This window comes from Manis pentadactyla, chromosome 10, assembly GCF_030020395.1.
Source record: "Manis pentadactyla isolate mManPen7 chromosome 10, mManPen7.hap1, whole genome shotgun sequence".
Classification (NCBI taxonomy): domain Eukaryota; kingdom Metazoa; phylum Chordata; class Mammalia; order Pholidota; family Manidae; genus Manis; species Manis pentadactyla.
In genome coordinates this window covers 50,566,435-50,585,388 of record NC_080028.1, presented here as the reverse complement: position 1 = coordinate 50,585,388, position 18,954 = coordinate 50,566,435, and the positions used below count along the sequence as shown (strand labels likewise).

The window sequence follows — 18,954 nt, the reverse complement described above, 5'->3', positions numbered from 1 at the left end:
CTGAATTCAGTTTGCTATTATTTTTCTCCAGATCTTTTCACCAACATTCATAAGGGACATTGGTCTGCATTTTTCTTTTTTTTTACTGTCTTTATCTGGCTTTGGTATCAGGATAATTCTGTCCTCATAGACTAAGCTGAGGAGTGTATCTTCCTCTTCACTTTTATAGAAAAGCTTGAGAAGGATTGGTGTTAGTCTTTTTTTACATGTTTCATAGAATTCACTGGTAAAGCCATCAGGTCCAGGGCTTTTCTTTGTCTGGGGATTTTTAATTATTGATTCAATCTCCTTACTAGTTACAGATATAACCAGATTTTCTATTTCTTCATGGTTTGGTGTTAGTAGGTTTTGTGTTTCTAGGAATTTGTCCATTTTTTCTTGATCCAATTTGTGGGCAAACAGTTGTTCATGGTACTGTCTTACCATATTTTTTATTTCTGTAGAATCAGCAGTAGTGTCTTCATTTCTGATCTTAGTAATTAATTTTTTTTCTTAGTCCATCTAGCTCAAGGCTTACTAATTTTGCTGATCTTTTCAAAGAACCAGCTTTAGGTTTCATTGATTTTTCTGTTTTCTTATTTTCTGTTTCATGTGTGTCTGTTCTGTTTATTATTTCCTTCCATCTTGTAGCTTTGGGCTTAGTTTGCTCTTCTTTTTCTAGTTCCTTAAGTTGTAAAGTTAGGTTGCTGACTTGAAATCTTTCTTGTTTTTTTAACATAAGCATTTATAGCTATAAATTTCCCTTTTAGCACTGCTGCTGTCACTGTGTCCCATAAGTTTTGGTGTTGTTTTTGTTTTCATTCATCTCTAGGTATTTTCTAATTTCCTTTCTGATTGTTTTTTTTTTTTTTGATCCATTGGTTGGTTGTGTTCTTTAATCTCCACAAATTCAAATTTTTCAGTTGTCCTTCTGTTACTGATTTCCACCTTCATCACTTTATGGTCAGAGAAGACACTTTGTTTGATATCTATCTTTTTAATATAAGGGGATTTAATTTTTAAAAACCATTAACTTTTAATGGTCTACCCTGGGAAATGTCCCGTGCCCTTGAAAATAATGTGAATGCTGTTGCTGGCTAGAGTGTTCTGTATATGCCTGTTTGATCTAGTTGGTTTATTGTGTTGTTCAAGTCCTCTATTTCTTCAGTTTCTTCTGTCTGGTTGTTTTATCCATTATTGAGAGTGGGGTAGTAAAGTCTCTATTACTGTAGAATTATTTCTCCCTTCAATTCCATCAATTCTTGCTTCACATATTTTGATGGGCCATTATTAGGTGTGTAAATGTTACATCTTCTTGTTCTATTGAAGCTTTATTAATACATGATGCCCTTGTCTCTTGTAAACTTTTTTGACTTACAGTCTGCTATTAGGATAGCCACCTCTCCTCTCTTGGTTACTATTTGTATGGAGTATCCTTTTCCATCCTCTCATCTTTTATCTGTTTGTGTTTGCATTTAGGTGAGTCTTTTGTAGACATGCTATAGTTGGGTCATTTTTTTTTCAATCCATTCTATTATTTGCTATCTTTTCATTGTAGAGTTTAGTCCATTTACTTGTAATTATAAGGAGGATTTTATTTCTGGTATGTTGGTGCTTGTTTTTCTGCATTCCTTAGGTTTTTTGGTTTTCTTGTTCCCATTTCCTGCATTAGTCTCTTGTTTTGTGTTAATTTTTTTGTAGTGAAATATTTAAATTCCTTTCTCATTTCCTCTTGTGGGTATTCGGTAGCTATTTTCTTGTAGTTACCATAGAGACTACATTTAACATCATATAGTTTTAACATTCTATTTTGAATTTATACCAGTGCAACTTCAGTAACATACAAAAATTCTGTTCCTTTAAAACTCTATCCCCACCCCTTTCAGTTGTCATAAAATTAGGTACTTATACATCATGTGTCCCAAAACATAAACTAACAATCCTTTTAAATGTACGAGTCTCTACAATTATGTAGAAAACAATTGTTATAAACCATTATTTCTTCAAATAGTCTCTCTCTTCTCCTTCCAGGACTCCCACAGTGCCTATGTTGGTCAACTTTTGTGTCCCACTGGTCCCTTAAGACTCTGTTCCACCTTCTTTTTCCTTTCTCTATTCCTTAGATTCAATAGTTTTCATTGTCTTTGAATCCCTTGAGTGGATTTTTCATTTGCTTTTGTATGTCCCAGCTCCATAATTTCATTGGTTTCCTTTAAATTTTCTCTTTATTGATATTTTCATTTTATTTATACATTGTTTCTGGACACTCTCCACATCTTCCTTTAGTTGAGTATCTTTAAGACAATTGTTTTAAATTTTCTAGCAAACCCACCATCAGATTTTTCAGGGAAAGTTTCTATTGTTTTTTTCCCTATGAATAGATCATACTTTCCTATGTGTGCCTGTGTATACTTTGTATGCCTTGTGAATTTTTTTAGTTGAAGACTGGACATTTGAATCTAATAATGTGCTAATGTGGAAAATCAAGAATCTCCTCCCTCCCCAGGATTTGCTATTGTTTTGGCTTTTTTGGTTTTTGGTTGTTTTTTGTTCTTTATTATATCATAGGCTGCCTCTAATTTGTTTTTTGTTCTTTATTATATCATAGGCTGCCTCTGTGCCAAGGTTCAGCCTGAGGTGTAAACTTAAGGTCTTATTAGGTCTTTCTGAACCAGTGCTCTCTGGGTACACATGGTATCTTTCTAATTCCCCCTGTATATGCCATCGCTTTTGAAAGTTCTAGTCTTCAATGTCCGGCTCCCAAATGGGGAAAAAGAAAAACTAAAGGCAAAAAAAAAGGCACCCCCAATTGAGCAAAGGGGAACAGTTTACAAAAATGAGAGCAAGCATAACAAGGCCACTGCCTCTTTGAACCTCTGCGTTCAGAAGCAGCAGTCAGCAATCAGCAATCAGAACAGACCCCAAATATATGGAGGACAGGTGCTTTTTGCCCACCCTGGCTCCACAATCTGCATACAAGCTGCTCTAGAAACACATGCATGGCTACCCGCCACAGGGCAGAGTGATGGGAGATGGGTAGCTACTACTATGCTAAGAGCTGAAACCAAAATTAACTGCAATTTACCATCCAAGCCTTTCCCTAGAAACCTTCAATTGACTGCAGAGATCCAAAATATTTATATCAGGCAGATTCTGCTAGTGAAATTTTGTCTAGGTGGGGAGACAGACTTCTGTTGTTTCCAACTGCACCATCTTCCCAAATCTTCAAACTTTAATGTTAGTAAATTATTAAGCTTGAGGTATCACATTATAAATCTAATAAAATTTTAACTCAAAAGAAAAACCCCACTAACTTCACTGTCTTTAAACCTTTAATTAGCCACATTTACATAAGTATCATTGTCCTTCAGTCTTAACACAGGCCAAAAGATGTCTGCCAGGGTTGAAGATGCAACAACCACTTAAGGGGAACAGAAAAGACCATGTTTTCTGAATCTAAAACTCAGACACAGGGCTGGACAAAAGATTTGAGAATGATTGTGTAAAATATCTTATAAGTATACAAAAATTAAATTTGATTACATTATAAATCTAATGCACTGCCTTTATGAAAAAAAGCCTGTCCCCAGAAAATTAAGCCATATAGTCCCCACATTTATGGTGAAAGAAGAACAAGGAGAGTGGAGGCATTGATCATTGAATGAATTTTCCCAACTTTCATTCTTTGCATGTTTTGATAATGACATCTCAATAAATGCCCTATAATGAATCAGTACATTTTTCTTTACATTTAATGTAAATACCAACAGTGGTCACCTACCATCATGCAAGGGCACATTTCACAAGTTTTATAAACAAATTTTAAAATAACCACATGTAATTAAAACAAAAAACAAAAATAAATAAACACAAAAAGAAGGACAACAGAGAAAATACAAAAATGTAGTTTATTTCCCTTATTTACCAAAGTTACCTATAAAGTTACAAATTTTGCCTTGGAGTTTAAGGCAGTTTCTTTTTTTACACTTTTCCAGATCATATGCCAGATTCAGCATCTTCTGTGTTTCATCTGTATTTAATTGGTCATTTATATTTTATACATTTGTCCACTTAAGAACCATATTTCCTTCATGATAAATGAAGCTCTATAATATAAAATATCACTGTCTTATATATTTGAGTAATACCGATCACGGTTTTGAAAGTCTCTATGAGCGTATCTTGCATAAGTCTTATTATGTGGGATCCTTCCAAAAGGTTCATGGTCATTGAAACAAGATTCAAAAACTTCATCAACAGCCTTCTGAGCTACTTCTTTGCTGATATTCCTAACAGCCAGGATAGAAAGAATGGCTCTGTCTCGCACACAAGTCTAAGGAGGAAGGAAAGTAGGTGGCTTTAATTTTATACAAAAATTTAACCATGAAATAACACTTTTTGTAATTTCTGAACCACAATCAAAATTAATTCCCTTTTATATCAGTTTATTAATTCTATCATTTCAAAGAAATATAACTCTTAAATTATGGAGCACTGTTTAGCTCAATCTACAGTCTTTTAAGTACAGGACCTCAATCATTTTCTCATTTTTACCAATATTATAAGCAGATGTCAGTCCCTCAAATTCTAGGGAGTGTTTGGCAAACAATAGCTCCCAATTTGCAAAATCATTAAAAAGTCTATAAGTAAGGTTCTGGTTGAATAATAAATTTGAAATATAGTTTATTTCTTCTGTGCCTCTCTTCCCTAACTTTTCAGTTGATTAGTACTAGATAACTTTTAAGAGGTGCACACTCCCCTAGAGGCCACAGGAAACACACACATACACATAAATTTGATGGTGTCTTATTAATTTTTCCGGGAACAAAAAATTCAGACAAACTTTTCTTTTCCTGAGTGTTCTTTGAATGGGTGTTAAAGTTCTCTACCTAAGAAAATAATTTACTTAATGTTACACAGCAACAGACAAGAATTTCTCAGTATTCTAAATATTTTAATAAACATACAGTCCTGCCATCCCAGTTCTTGGAGAGCTTTAAATCCATTTATTTCTCTAAAGGCCCAAACTAAACCTCAAAAGAATGGCATTTAACCTCTTCCTGAAGAATTACCAAACCCTGGCTCTGATGCCAATCCTGCCAATCACTGACTTTCTCTACGTGTTCCCCATTTTATTTCAGCCTGGTCAGCATGCCCAAACTGGAGATGCTCACTAATACTGGAATATAAACCAGAGCTCTCAACCTAAAATACACCGAACACTGACCTTGAAAATAAACTCTCAGCACAAAGGAAGTGGCAGGAGAGGAAGAAGCTCACATGAAACCGCAACAGCCATTGCCAGGGAGGGGAAAGTTCTCCTCTCCAGAGAAGAAAAGCCCGGTAAAAATTTGTCTCCCAGAACCACAGGGTTGGGAGACACACAGATCACAATTCAGATCTGCTTTTCAGATGTAATAAATTTCTGTTGAAAGTACACAATTTTACAGTTACTGCAATTAATGTTTGTATTTCTTAGGCACTTGCTGCACAAAAGCTGGGACTTCATTCTCTAAGACTCTCCTCCCTCAACCGGGCTCCCTAACTCCACATTTTCCATCTTAATGCTGGTTCCGCCTGTTTTCTGCTGCTGGTACCCACGGCAAAAAGAGGAGCAAGTTCTCTTTCAAAGACCCTGGGCCCCAGGTCACATGACTTACAGCGTCAGCCTCTCCTCTGGGGTGTGCTGGTGTGTACCCTACTCCCACCCTTTCCACTGAGCGCCAGAACACACGGCCCGTGCAAAGGCAGTCAAAGCTGACCTCACCAGCTAAGCAGGAATTCAAGGGCAGAGAAGATACGTGACACAAGACAAGGCAGTGGTCTGTCACTTCGCCAACTTGACGCAGGCAGACAGCAAAACCATCCTACCCGAGGAGTCACCCTTCCCAGGCAGCAGAGCTACCTTCACAGTCCCACTCACTAGGTCCACAATTTCTTAGTAGTTCAGAGACTCTCCACCTCCCTCCCCTGAGTTAAGACACTCTCTTCTCTAAGAACCAAGGGCACTCCCGTTGTTGTTCCCAGCTTATTCTTTTTCCATAGGGTGGAAACTGCCGGCCCAATGCCCATGCACCTCACAAACTGGCCTCACAAACTCTTCCCATAGAAAATCTTTGACCAGCCTTTCTCCTAAGCGCAGACATGGAGGCCGTTGGCTGCTGTGGGCAGAACGGCTCGCATTCACTATCAGTCCACCAGTTCTAAACTCCTCTCCCCACATCCATCTACTGGGGATCCTAAAGCTTTCTAGCAGGATGACCTTGCTTATGGCATCCTTTTTTTGCTTCCTGTTCTTGTTTTCATCTTGTCCTGTTTACACTCTCCCTCTCAGGGTCTTGCGGCCCTAAGGCACACAAGTACACCGCCATGAGCTGTGTTGCAGCACAGTCTCTGTTCTGAAGACATTACCTTCTTGCCTCAAACATACTGTGGTAATTTCAAAATCTAAGTCCAGCACTGCCAGGATAAAAGCAGATAGACTGGGATATCACTTCCCTCCCTCTCTACCACCACCATCCATGGGATCCCAAGGGCGAGGTCATAGTCCTTTTACTATTAAAATCTTTCACACAGTCACACAGCTCGCCCATAATTATTAAGTAGAACTAAATCCCATCTGTTTGGTTTAAATGGCATATTGTTTGTATTCCCTTCATAGGAGTAGCCATTTCACATTTCAAAACTCATCCTGTCTTATTCATTATTTCCACTCATAGCACTCCTGAAGGTAAGTGATATCGTATGTTAGTTTTTACCTGATGGTGTTGTTTTAATCCAAAATGCAACCTGAATATTTCATTTACAAGTGAGCAGTCTCCACTGAGGTTGGCAGCTCGAACCTACCACAAAGACAGAAGGCAAACGAAAGAAAGTAAGTGGTCATGCTCTCCACCTGGCTATCAACCAATGTTTTAAAATTGTAAAAGAATATAAAATTAGCATGTTTTTCTGCAAACAGAGTATCTGTAAGACTTTTTTTAAGTATGTTTTATACTCCATTGACTTAAATAGTTCTCCAGTTAAGAAAAAGATACTGCGAACAATGCCAGACTATGCAAAATACACTGGGTAGAAGAGGGGTTGCTTAGTCATCCATCAAAGGGAATTTTCAAAATTTCACTGTAAACTTACTGACAAAACTAATTTATTTTGGAACAAAAAGTTAAGAGAGTTGGGCCTCAGAGTTAAAAGTCCTCGCCCTCTATAAGACACAAATGGTTCCAGAGATTATCAAAAGGACTTCAAGAAAGGATTCTTCAAAGATCCACAAACTGAGTTTCAATATGAGCTTAAAATTGAATACACCAGTATCTAAGACATTTTGAGCATATGAGCCTCCCATTCATTGCCCAAACCACTGAAACTATCTTGGGCCTTCCCTTAATCCCGTGTAAAGTCATGCCTTCCTCAAGAGCTGCAACTGTCCTATGAAAAATTCAACAGAAAGAATCAAGACCAATCCAAAATGGCCATGCTATGAGCATGACAGCCTGAAGGTAGGATATGTTTTCTAATTTACTATATTTTTAGGGTAAAAAAGAGCCTTAATAGATAAAAACATCTTAGAAATACCCACATAGATTCTACAGCCAACCTGGCCATATTTTTGCTAATTCATTGCAAAGAGAATGGCTCGTTTCTTGTTATTTCTAGATAACGTAGCCACATTCCTCTGAGTAGCTCAAGGTGCTTAACACACTTAAACAAGCTAATAGGTATTAATTCTCATAACACCCAAGAAAGAGACCTATTTAAAAACTCAGGTTTCAGTCTACTCTCCAAATAATATGAGTTATAATTAGATGCAGTGGGGCCATTTACTAATTTCAAGGGAAAGAGAAAATAACCTGTAATAAAGTATAAGCTTGGAATTTATATTGTGTAACTTCTCAGCACACCGTACTCTTCAATTAATGAAATCAAGTATGAAATACATGTATCTGTGTGTGTGTCTGTGTGTCTGTGTGTGCCTCTGAGACAATCCAAAGTACTTAAAAATAAATACTTCTTATGATGCACTTTTGAGACTAAATGTTTTACTCTAGGGCAAGCAAGGAGTTTTACCTATGGAAAGCAGCACAGAAAAATAGTTAAGAAGCCTCTGCCACTTACTAACTCTGAAATCTGAACAAACGCCTCACTTTCCACACATATAAAACAGAGGAAACAGTACCTTCATGAATGGGCCATTGTGAATATTAAATAAGAGTCCACAGACAGGGCAGTGTTTAGCAGCCTGCCCTCAGGAAATGTCAACTATTATTATGTTATATAGTTTATTCCCTAGAAAAAGCAGCTTATTATTATACTTATAGTCATTACTTCTATTAGGATTTGAAAGTTACATTTACAACAATCCAAAAAATTCAAAAATTATGTTCAATAGTTAAAAATGGGAATGCAAAACAAGTGTGGAACTATGACAGTAAGAAAAGGAACAGAGTTAAATAAGCTATACATCAGTGTTCAAACTCAGAGTGTTCTGGGTGGGAAGAAGAACCTTCTATGATGGAACTCACCTCTGAGCAGGCCAAATGCCTGACATTGGTGAACCAGCTGACATGAGCACGACAGTGATCGAAGGCGTGAATGAGCTCGTGGGTGGCCACTCTGTTCATGTGCGCCTGGCTGCGGATGTTATTCTGGCACAAAACAATCTAGGGGGCACCAAACCCGAGATGTCTGGTTATTCCTAAAATTACTCTCATGTCCCAAATCCATCTTCTCTCTGACCTGAAGCAGCTCACCTGGCTGGGAATGCTTCTACCTCCTCTCTCCTTCAGCCCGCATCCCCCACAGCAGGGCTGGTCTGGGTTAGACAGGCTCCAGGAAGCCTTCCCAGGGGCATCTCTGCTCACCTCTCTGGGCGACAGCAGCACTTAGATCCAGGACGTTTATTCACATACTGGTCTCACTGGGAGGACCGCACCAGTTTGTCTTGGACCCTACAGCATTCTATTAAGAGAGTGGCTTTGGAATGATGCAGAGTCCAACTCCAGCCCCACTCTTCACTAACTCGGTGACCTTGGGCAAGTTTCTTAACCTATCTGTGCCTCAGTTTCCTCAACTATAAAAAGGAGATTAATTCAAGTACCTACCTCATAGAATTATGAGAATTAAATGAGAATATATGTAAAATGCATCTTTTCAAGTTTCTGAATGAGCAATGAATCAACAATGAATGACTACCACTGTCTCGTTCTACTAGAATTGTCAGGAAAAATCCTCAGAAAGACCTTCAGAAAGAAGTGCAAAAGCCAACAGCCCACTAAATAGGACTCTATGAGAATAATGAAGACATGAGGCATCCTAATTATAACAGTTACCCATTTATGGCCTACTTATTGTGTGCCAACCACCAGGATATATACCACATATTTTATATACATTCATCTATTCAACTAATATTTATTGAGACCTATTAGTAGATTTATAATCTACTAATGGAGGAAGAAATTATTCAAACATTTACCAAAATGTTTAAATACATGCCATGACAGCTGTCATGAAAGAAATCCCAGATTGTCATGAGTACATACAATGAGAATGCCAGACCTGGTCCAGAGGGTTGGGAAAGGCTTCTCTGCAGAAGGAAATGTTTAAAGTAGGCTCTGATGGATGAATAAGAGTTAAATTTGAGTAAGGAAAGGCACACTCCAGGCAGAGGACCAATCAAATCTGCAAAGGCTAGGGGAGGACTGAAGGTTTGAACAGGTCAATGCAGGCCTGTATTGCTGAAGCACAGAGTTGGAGGTGGAAGGCGGAGGGCTGGTGAGGTCAGCAGGGGCCAAATCACTCGATCCTGAGAACAATGGGAAGTCACTGAAAGCAAGCAGTGAAACAGGAGGGTGCTTTTGTTTTGTTTTTAATCCTTTTGACTATAGTTAGAAAAATAAGCAGGAAATGACCACAACTGGATGCAAAGAGACAGCTGAAGGCTAATGAAATATTCAAGCAAGAGACAATGGTACCTGGCTAGGAAGGTGGGAACTGAAAAATATATTTAGGAGGCAAACTGGACAAAATTTGGTGATGGATAGAATATGGAAAGGGAATCAGAGGTACCACGAATGACCTGTAATTCCTGGCTTGGGTAATAGAATGGATAGTGGTACCATTCAAAGACATGCAAAACTAAAAGACCAGGTTGGTGGGAATGGGGGATGGTATAAATCATCAATCTGGACTTGGAAATGTCAGGTCTAAAGTACCTTTAAAACATCCAAGTGTAGGTGTTAAGTGGTGACCTGAATATATAGATGTAGAGTTCAAAAGAGAGCTCTGACCTAGGGAAATAAATGAGACCCCCTTGGCAGAGTACAGAGTAAGAAAAGAGGGGATCTAACACCAAGGACTAAGGGACGTCAACATTCAAGGGCTGGTAGAGGAAGGTGAGCCAGCAAAGAGTCGCATACTGGAAACATGGGAAGAAAGTGCTAAGGTCAAGTGTACACACCCTCTGTTACCCAGCAACTCGCCTCCTGGGCATATACCCTGGAGTGACTTTCACACATGTGCACCAGGAGAAAAGATGAAAAATACACAGAGCAGTGTTTTTCAGAGTAACAAAGTTAGAAACAGCCAATATTAGATAAAGTAAGCTGCAGTATAGACATACAATGGAATACTATACAACAGTGAAACTACATAAGCCAGAGGCATACACAGTAACATGGGAGAATCCCACACCATGTTGAACAAAAGAATTGTTACAGAAGACTGTATGATTTCACCAAACTATAAAGTATTAAATATAACTTTAGGTATTCCATGTATAAAACTTAAAAGGCAGGCAACTACATAACACATTGTTGGACTGTATATGTAGATGCTGAAACTACTGAGAAAAGCAGGGAATGATGACCTCTCAAGTCCCAATAACAAAGAAAGAGGAAATGCGGCCCAGGAGGGCCACACAGGCATCTGAACCCCTGGCAGTGTTCTATTTCTCCAATCCGGGTGGCAATTACACAGGTACTCATTTTATTATTGTGACTGAAAGTGTACATAAAGGTTTTTTACTCTTCTGTCTGAATGAGATACTTAACAACACACATTTTAGTCAAAAAAACAAAAAGGGAGAGTTCCCAACTGGGTTCAACACTGCTGAGAAATGATACCAAGGTGCAAAATACTTATTCTATTTGACCCCAAGGGAGGATGAACTTAGCATGACCCATTTTGGGAGCTGTAGGTGTTGTGTTTATCAACTTACAAATGAGGTAAATAACTTGTCCACGCCCCACAGCTCTTAAGCAGGGGAACTAGGATTTGAACTCAAGTCTACCTGACTTTAAAACCCAGATCCCTCACTCCTGTGCTATACTGCTTTTTCCCATGAATACTGTGAAAGAGCTATCAATAACCAAAATACAGAGAAAACTCCCCAGCAAGAACAATTAAATGTAATGAAATGTAATGAAATATTCAAGATGGAAATACCTCTACAACACCTACATCTACCCTCCTCAAATGACATAATCCATCTACCACAGTCCAAGACACAGCCAAAACCTTCCAACGACTTAAAACTAACATTTATTGAATGCTTACTATGATACGCACTTTATAAGAGCTATCTCATTTATTTCTCATAACTGTTCTATAAGACAGATACAGTCATTACCCATATTTTACAGATAAGAAAACTCACTCCCCTAATCAAAAATTTTTCAAAGGCATATATCACTTCTCACCATGTAAAGGTGAAGCTCTGGCTCAGCACTCAAAGCCTCCCACCACATGGCTTAGCTTTCTTTCCAATACCATTACCCCTCACTCCCCATACATTCCTGCCCTCCAGCTAAACCAGACAACAGTCCATTCCCCAAATACACTTGTTTTCCCAACACACCACCTATGCTCATGCTACCCCTGCTGTGGGAACGGTGCCTTTGTCTTCCTTGCCCCTGAAGAGGCCTCATAGCCTCTACCTGAACCTGTTGGCATCGTCCAGTCAACCACATCCCTGTCCCGTTATGGTAGCCACACCCACATAAAATAGTTTAACCGGCCTCAACTTTTATCATTCTGTGTTCATGTTCTGCCTCCCGTGTTCATGTCCTGCCTCCCCTGTAAGAGTGGAAGCTCCTTTAGAGTAGGGACCATGACTAATTCAGTTTCTGAATTCTCCACAGCATGTGGAAGGTGCTCAGCAAAGGGCAGGAGAGAAGTGGAGGAAAGTAGACAACTGGCAAAAATGCCTACCTGAGATGTTGAAGCATCAAAACCTCCGCTGACATTTCCATCACAGTCTTCACAGGAAAAGTGTCTTTCTTTGTTAACAGCGCTAAAGGGTAAGAATGGGTTAAAGATACAATGTCCAAAAGCAGTTTGTGGTACAGGGGAAACAGTCTTGGGCAAGGACTCAGGGGACAGTATCCTAAATCTTAACTCATACATCCCCACCCTGGGAGAGCAACCTAACACCTTCGGGACTCAGCTTTCTCCTCCATGAAATAAGGAAATTGTCTCTGCAAAATCTATCCTAGTTCAAATTCCATAACATGTGGTCAACAGATTAACACCAAATTGGATGTTGGGAATCCTGCTCTTGGGCTAAAATGTTAAGTGTACCTCAGAAGTCACTTCCTCTAAGGCCCTAAAAACCCCTGGACAGCTCCTACACAACAAGCTAAGATTTCTTCTCCACTAGAGACAATACTGAGGCTACCATAGTGGAAGAGCCAGGTTTGGTAATTACTTACAAGAAAGATTTGGAGTATAGTCTTTACTAAATACACAAGATGAGTGAAAGAGCCAGAGAATGAGAATTAGGGCAGATGTCCCAAGACAGTAAGGCCTGCCCAGAGAGAATACAGCCAACCACCACCACCTGCCATTCGGAAAAGGTGCTGCAGCCCGAAGAGAAAAATCTTAAGTAGTTCAGTTTTTTTAATTTTTTGTTTTCAGCAGAATATAGAGCAGCGCTTCAAAAAGATATACTTACCAACCCGAGTGCTTCATGGCATCAAGTAAAAGTTTGACATACGGATCTAAAAAGATATTGATTTTATTATGTATGCTAATTGGTAAAAATAGCACCAATTCAATTACCCAAATAGCAGTATACAATATTAAAAAGTAACTCACAAATCTTAATGAATACTATCTTAAAATTAGTAAATATGGATACAGAAAGACAAGCTTAAATTAACATAAAAGCAAGTCTTTAATGAAACACAGATACTGAGTACACTGAGACAGGTACTACCAAACATCTTAGATGACATCAAATATGCTTCTAAAGGTCATTTTTAATTAAATGATCACACACATAGTATTAAAGCACATATCAAAAGACTACGGGAATTTGGGATCACATCCACACAGCACAGCCTCCAAATGAGGGGAAGGTAATGTTGGCTGACCGAGTGTCCCATTCTATGTACCACATTACAGACTGATGCTTTTGTACCACAGCAGGTTCTCCAAGCAGCCTGCCCCTCGGAAGGGTGATGCCTGTTCATTCCCAGAAGGGTCATGTTCAGTACCACATCCCCCTCATGTTTTACCTCAACACCTCCTCCACCATTTGCCTCTTTGCTGTAGGAACAGCTCCCCTTTATTCAGTTCCTGATGTGCCAGCACCTTAAATTCATAAAATCTATTCCTTAAAACTCTAAAAGAGGTGTTTCATCCCTCTTCCTCCCTTTTACTTTGTAGATAAGGACAGAAGGGATCAGAGAATTAAATCACTCTTGCAAGAAGGAACAGAATTTGAACCTGTGTCTAACTCCATAGCCAATGTTCTTTCCACTGTGCTCCACTTTTAAACATCTTAAAGCAGGGGTCCTGACTCATCTTTGTGTATCCCCACACCAGAACCCAGAAGGCATTCAGGACATACTTGCAAAGTAAACACAACCTCATCATTCCCTGTACATCCCTTCCACCTCCCATCTCCTTTGATTCCGTACACGCAGGTAATCTCAGAGAGGTTGGAGAACTTTGGGTGGTTGACTTTTGAACCGTGATTGGCTGGCTATGAAATGCTAACCTTGCTTTGGGACAAGTATGGGACTTTGATTTTCTAAATGTGTCTGAAGAAATTTAGGAAGTCTATGTCAACGTAGTTAAGAAATCTCTAGAAATCTCTAGTGCAACATCTCTGGGACTAGAGAGAATGTAGTTCTTAACCCTTTTGAGATAGTGGGTCTCTGACAGTATAACGAAGCTATGTACTATCTCCCCAGGAAAATGCACGATTTGGCATTCCATTTCAGGGTTTCTACACTCTTCAGCCCATCCATGTATGAAGGTAGAAAACCCCTTCCAACGAATGGTAGTTTGCAAAACTGTTTTTGCACTGCCAGCAATAGCTATGCTTTAATTAATGCAACTCTTTAAAACTGCGCTTCACCAGGACCCTAAATTGCCCAGTATTGCTGCACAATTTACAAAGAGTATCAGAGGACCTGCCAAACCATTGAGTGTGACAGCAAAGGGCAAACTCCTAGCCTGACTCCTCTCCTTCATTGCAGAACCAAGAGTAGTGCTAAAAAGGGGCCTCAGTGCCACCTCTGATAGGGAAACTTAGACTCAGACCCCCGACTCCAGGCCCTTAACGCCGAATCTGCCCAGACGCTGCTCAGCGGTGCCTGAAGCCGGTCCACGCCGCACCTGGGGCAGAACTCGGGGCCCCTGGCCGAGGGGCGCCCAGACCCTTCCCTCCCCGTCGCTCTCAGACACCACCCCGCCGACCCCCGGCCTCAGGGCACGGCTCCTACTGGTCTCCAATGTCTCCAGGAGCATGCGCTGGCACTTCCGGTTGTCGGTGAAGAAGCTGGAGAGGAAGCCTGGCTGGGGCCTCCCCTGAGCCAGCCGCTCGGGGAAGACCTGGCACGCGACTTGTGGCTGCGGCAGCCGCTGTCCCGCCTCGGGGCCCGGCCCGCGCTCGTCCCGAGCGCCCGCCATGCCGCCCGCGTACTCGCGGCTGCTTCCCCCCTCGGGCGGCCAGGGTTAAGCCCCAGGAAGGGTAACGCTCTCCCGCCAGTCCGGCCACCCAGGTCCCCCTCCACCCGGCCGAGCTCAGGCCCTGCGGCGAGACAGTCACACAGTGCGACGGAGAAAGCTGGGCCTGAGGGGCGGGGCGGTGGGCGTGACTTAGCTCGTGGGGCGGGACGCGCGGTGAGGGCGCGGCTTGGTTCGTGGGACGGGGCGAGACAATGGCTCAGGGCAGGGAGAGGGCGGGGCGAGGGGTGGGGGCTGGAGGACGGGAGAGCTGGGAGAAGGGCGGAGCGGACGGGGCGGGGCAAGGGACGTGGGGCGGTACCGGGCGAGGGGCGTAGGTGGAGCTATAAGCGTTGGGCAGGGCGTAGGGCAGAAGGAGGGACGCGGGGCGGGGCGAGGGAGCTGGGTAGCTTGCAGGCTGGAGGAGCTGGGCTGCTGACCGCTTTCACCCGCCGCTCCCGGCCCGTAGTGGCCCATGCTGCTGCCCCCGGGCGTCGTTAGCCGCGTCCTGTAAGCGCTGTTCCGCAGCCCGCCTCCTTTTGGACAGTCTTTCCTCACTCCCTGGCCAATACTGGCCACTAAGTCCCATCTCTCTCTGAAAGGCCCAGCCTCCCACTTCTGCGTTATCCACCAGCGAGCCAATTAGCCCACCTCTCTCCTGATGCCTCAAGCCAGATTGAAAGCAGTGCTTTTCAGAAACGTTTGAAAGCTACAATTATAATGCCCAGTCACATCAAAATCCTCAAAATGTAGGACCCATCTACTATTTTTCTGCCTCTTCTGAGCCCATTAGCCCACCGTACTCTCTTGCCACCCCAAATAACTTTCCGCTAACAAAACATGTACTTCTACCTGCAAACCTAAACTCACTTTCATCTTCAAGTTCCTTTCCTCAATCTTCATGATCCAAGTCCTGATCAAATCTACCTACTCCGCAGGGCATTCCCAGACCCCTTAATGAAAATCTATCCTATCTCCCATTGTACAAAGTACTTTGTGTCTGTTATCACTTTCATCACATTTCTCAGCCTGCCAGGTTTTCGCTAGTTTGTGTTTCGTTTCTCTTTTCCCATTAAAATCACGCAGTTCAGTTCACATATTTATTCAACACCTAGCTAAGTGTTCACATATTTATTCAATCACCCGACCCATACTGTGATGGGCCAAGCATGATGGCAGAGATTGAGGAATCAGAATAACAGAGTATTGCTGAGGTTGAAGAAAAGCAAATAGTTTATGTAAGAAAGGTATCTGAATAATATAGGTTCAAGGAACCTTGAGGATTAGGAACAGGGTTTTATGTGTCATAAGTGCTCAATAAATGTCTAAATTGGTTGCAAATCAAAATCACAAAGAGATACCACTTTACACCTGTTAGAATGGCTATTATCAAAAAGAAATAAGTATTGGCAAGGATGTGAAGAAAAGGGAAGCACACGTTCATTGCCGCATGATTTACAATAGTCAAAATATGGAAGCAATTAAAGTGTCAATTGGTGGATGAATGGATAAAGAAACTGTGGTATATATAATGGACTATTATTCAGCTATTAAGAAAAAGAATGAAATCTTGCCATTTGTGATAACATGGATGGTCCTGGAGGGCATTATGCTAAGTGAAATAAATCAGGCAGAGAAAGACAAATGCCATAGGACCTCACTTATATTTGGAATCAAAAAAAGTTCATGGATACAGAAAACTTTGGTGGATGCCAGAGGCAGGGGTGAGGTCAGAGGTGTAAGGATTTGTGCGTGTGGGTGTGGCGGGGTGTCAAAAAAGAAAAATTTTTCAAAAAATAACATGTAGAAGTAAAATAAATGACAACATAGCAGCAAAGAAAAGGGAATTAAATAAGTTAAAGTGTTCTACAGAACTTGTATTGATTGAGAACTAGTAATAGTAATTTATAGTAGATCTATTTAGTCAAGAATATATGTTATAATCTCAAATGTTGAATAATTTTTCTCAGTAATATTGAATAATTTATCAGGGTTTCACAACCAGCTTTCAATCTAATTAGGAACTAAAATACACCTATGGAAAACTACACCATTACAAGTTAAAAGTAATTAGTCTGGAATATTCAGGGAAGACCAGATAGAGAAAACAGGGCCTGAAATGGACCACAGCCTGTAAACATTTGAAGTACTATCTGAAATACTATTCAACTACATGAATAATCAAAAAAATGTACATTGAAAACAGTAATTTTCCCCTACCAAATTAGCAAACTTTTTTTCAATATTCATTGCTGAAGGCAACAGAACTAGAAAAACGTTGTGTCAAAATATGATCAGTAGTTGTCTAGGTATTAAAATATTTTTATTACATTCTTCTGAATTTTGTTAATGTTCTACAAAAAGCATGTATTACCTTCATAATCAGAAGACTAAACTTTAAAATTTTTTGAGTAGGCTTTGGATACCATGTGTAAATTTCATCTATTTACAATACAAAGATATAGGGATGGGATGGGAAGGCATTAGGGGAGAGAGAGGGAAGTGCAAATACAAATGACTACTGTTAAAGAAAAATAATCACAAAGCGTGGGCAAAGATTTAGCTGTAAGGATTTTCATTTCTCCATTGCAGCACTAATTAAGAGCAAAAAGGATAGAAACTGTTTCAGTCTCCAACAAGAGATACAATGGAATATATGCAGCCATGTTATTGAAGTGTCTTTTATAAATATGTTCATAAAAGGTTTTTAAGTTACAAAACAGCACATACAGAATGAATACATTTTGAAATTTTGTTATATTCATTGAAAGCGTCTGGAGTCTGCTCCGAAGTGTTCACTGTGGTTGTTTCTGGATGAATGAGGTAGGGTTTTTGTGTTGTGCTTGCCTTATCTAAAGCAAAAAAGTTTTTTTTTCACAAGAAGTAAAAGTTATTTACAATACACTAACAGATGAAGTTGTATATAATGGTGAAGTTCCTTCCGTCTTTCATCTTAATAACTAACATCTAATCCATTTATCAAGGGCCAACAAAAATACAGCGAGATTATAACTTTTCCTTAGCTTTCTAGTCATCTCGAACGTTGGAAACCAAACAGTGCCCACCGCCATCCAGGGGAACACGCACACTTCGCTATAACCTCACACCTCAAGGAATACCCAGGAGACTGGCAGGCTTCTACTTTAGGGAAGAGTCAGGTCCTCTGAACCCGGAAGTGAATGGAAGAAGACGCGGAGCGTTCTGGGAATAGTTACGTAAGAGCTGGTTGTCGCTGGCTGTTACCAGGGCAACTGGAGGTTTTGCCGGTTATCCGGGGTTTGGAGCCGTTAGCGGTAGATGCTGAGATACTCAGAGGTCATTTGAAATGAGCGACGTGGGCATGAGGGCCCGTTTAAGAGAAGATTAGCCTGTTAGGGGCTTATCCAGTCGTGCCCAGCGGCGGGAATGTCTGCCCTGGGGCTATATGGGTCAGTCTTCTCATTCTTTGAGCCTTGTAGTGAAATGAAGTGTGAACCAGTGGTTCCTCACTACCCACTTTCTAGTTTTCTGCCTCCTTTCATAAAATGTAAGATGGGAATTTCTAATTTACATTGCAATGTGTTCAAATGTCAAAGTAAATTAGTCTTTTTTAGATTGAGGGCATTTTTAACAAGAAAGAATAAAACTCACTAATCACCCATTACCCAGGAGTAACTTAAATTTTTCACGTATTACCTACCAATTTTTTTCTCTGCATAAATATTCTTTACACAGTTGAGTTCATTTGGGGAAATCCATTTTGTGTCCTGTTTTTTTTTACATATATGTGTGTACATATGAGATATAATTCTGTTCCTAAAATCTTAGCAACAAAGAAGGCATTGACGATCTTAATATAAATTTGTTTGTAGTGAGTTGAAGAGAGATGAAGTAGACACAGCATGTGAAGACAATTCTTTCGACAAGTTTGGCTGTAAAAGAAAAGAAAAAGGTTAGTAGCCAGAGAAAAATGTCAAGTAAAAGAAGAAAGTTTAGGGTTTTTCCTTAAGAAGAGAGTGATGTTTTTGAGACAAGAGAAAA

At 40.4% G+C, this 18,954-nt stretch overlaps 1 protein-coding gene across 2 annotated transcripts; it reads right to left on the bottom strand.

Moving 5' to 3' along the window:
• Nucleotides 1–3,868: 3,868 nt before the first annotated feature.
• On the bottom strand, nucleotides 3,869–15,069 carry ATP23 (ATP23 metallopeptidase and ATP synthase assembly factor homolog). Of its 2 annotated transcripts, XM_036894946.2 has the most exons (6): nucleotides 14,712–15,068; nucleotides 12,932–12,977; nucleotides 12,190–12,271; nucleotides 8,502–8,639; nucleotides 6,738–6,821; nucleotides 3,869–4,312 (listed from the first exon to the last, which is right to left on the bottom strand). In XM_036894946.2, the coding sequence occupies exons 1-6, from the start codon at nucleotides 14,896–14,898 to the stop codon at nucleotides 4,109–4,111; spliced, it is 741 nt and encodes a 246-aa protein (XP_036750841.1). In that variant the 5' UTR covers nucleotides 14,899–15,068; the 3' UTR covers nucleotides 3,869–4,108. The 2 variants fall into 2 exon arrangements, with proteins under 2 accessions (XP_036750841.1, XP_036750842.1); XM_036894947.2 differs by lacking the exon at nucleotides 8,502–8,639 and having other exon boundaries at nucleotides 14,712–15,069.
• Nucleotides 15,070–18,954: the final 3,885 nt, after the last annotated feature.

Bases quoted from the DNA above. Each gene is read 5' to 3' on its own strand.
- ATP23 (XM_036894946.2), bottom strand. From the start codon at position 14,898: ATGGCGGGCGCTCGGGACGAGCGCGGGCCGGGCCCCGAGGCGGGACAG. The intron at 12,978-14,711 runs GTAGGAGCCGTG...ATATCTTTTTAG, and splicing joins CCTGGAGACATTGGAGACCA to ATCCGTATGTCAAACTTTTA. The intron at 4,313-6,737 runs GTAAAAACTAAC...CTTCCTCCTTAG, and splicing joins GATTAAAACAACACCATCAG to ACTTGTGTGCGAGACAGAGC.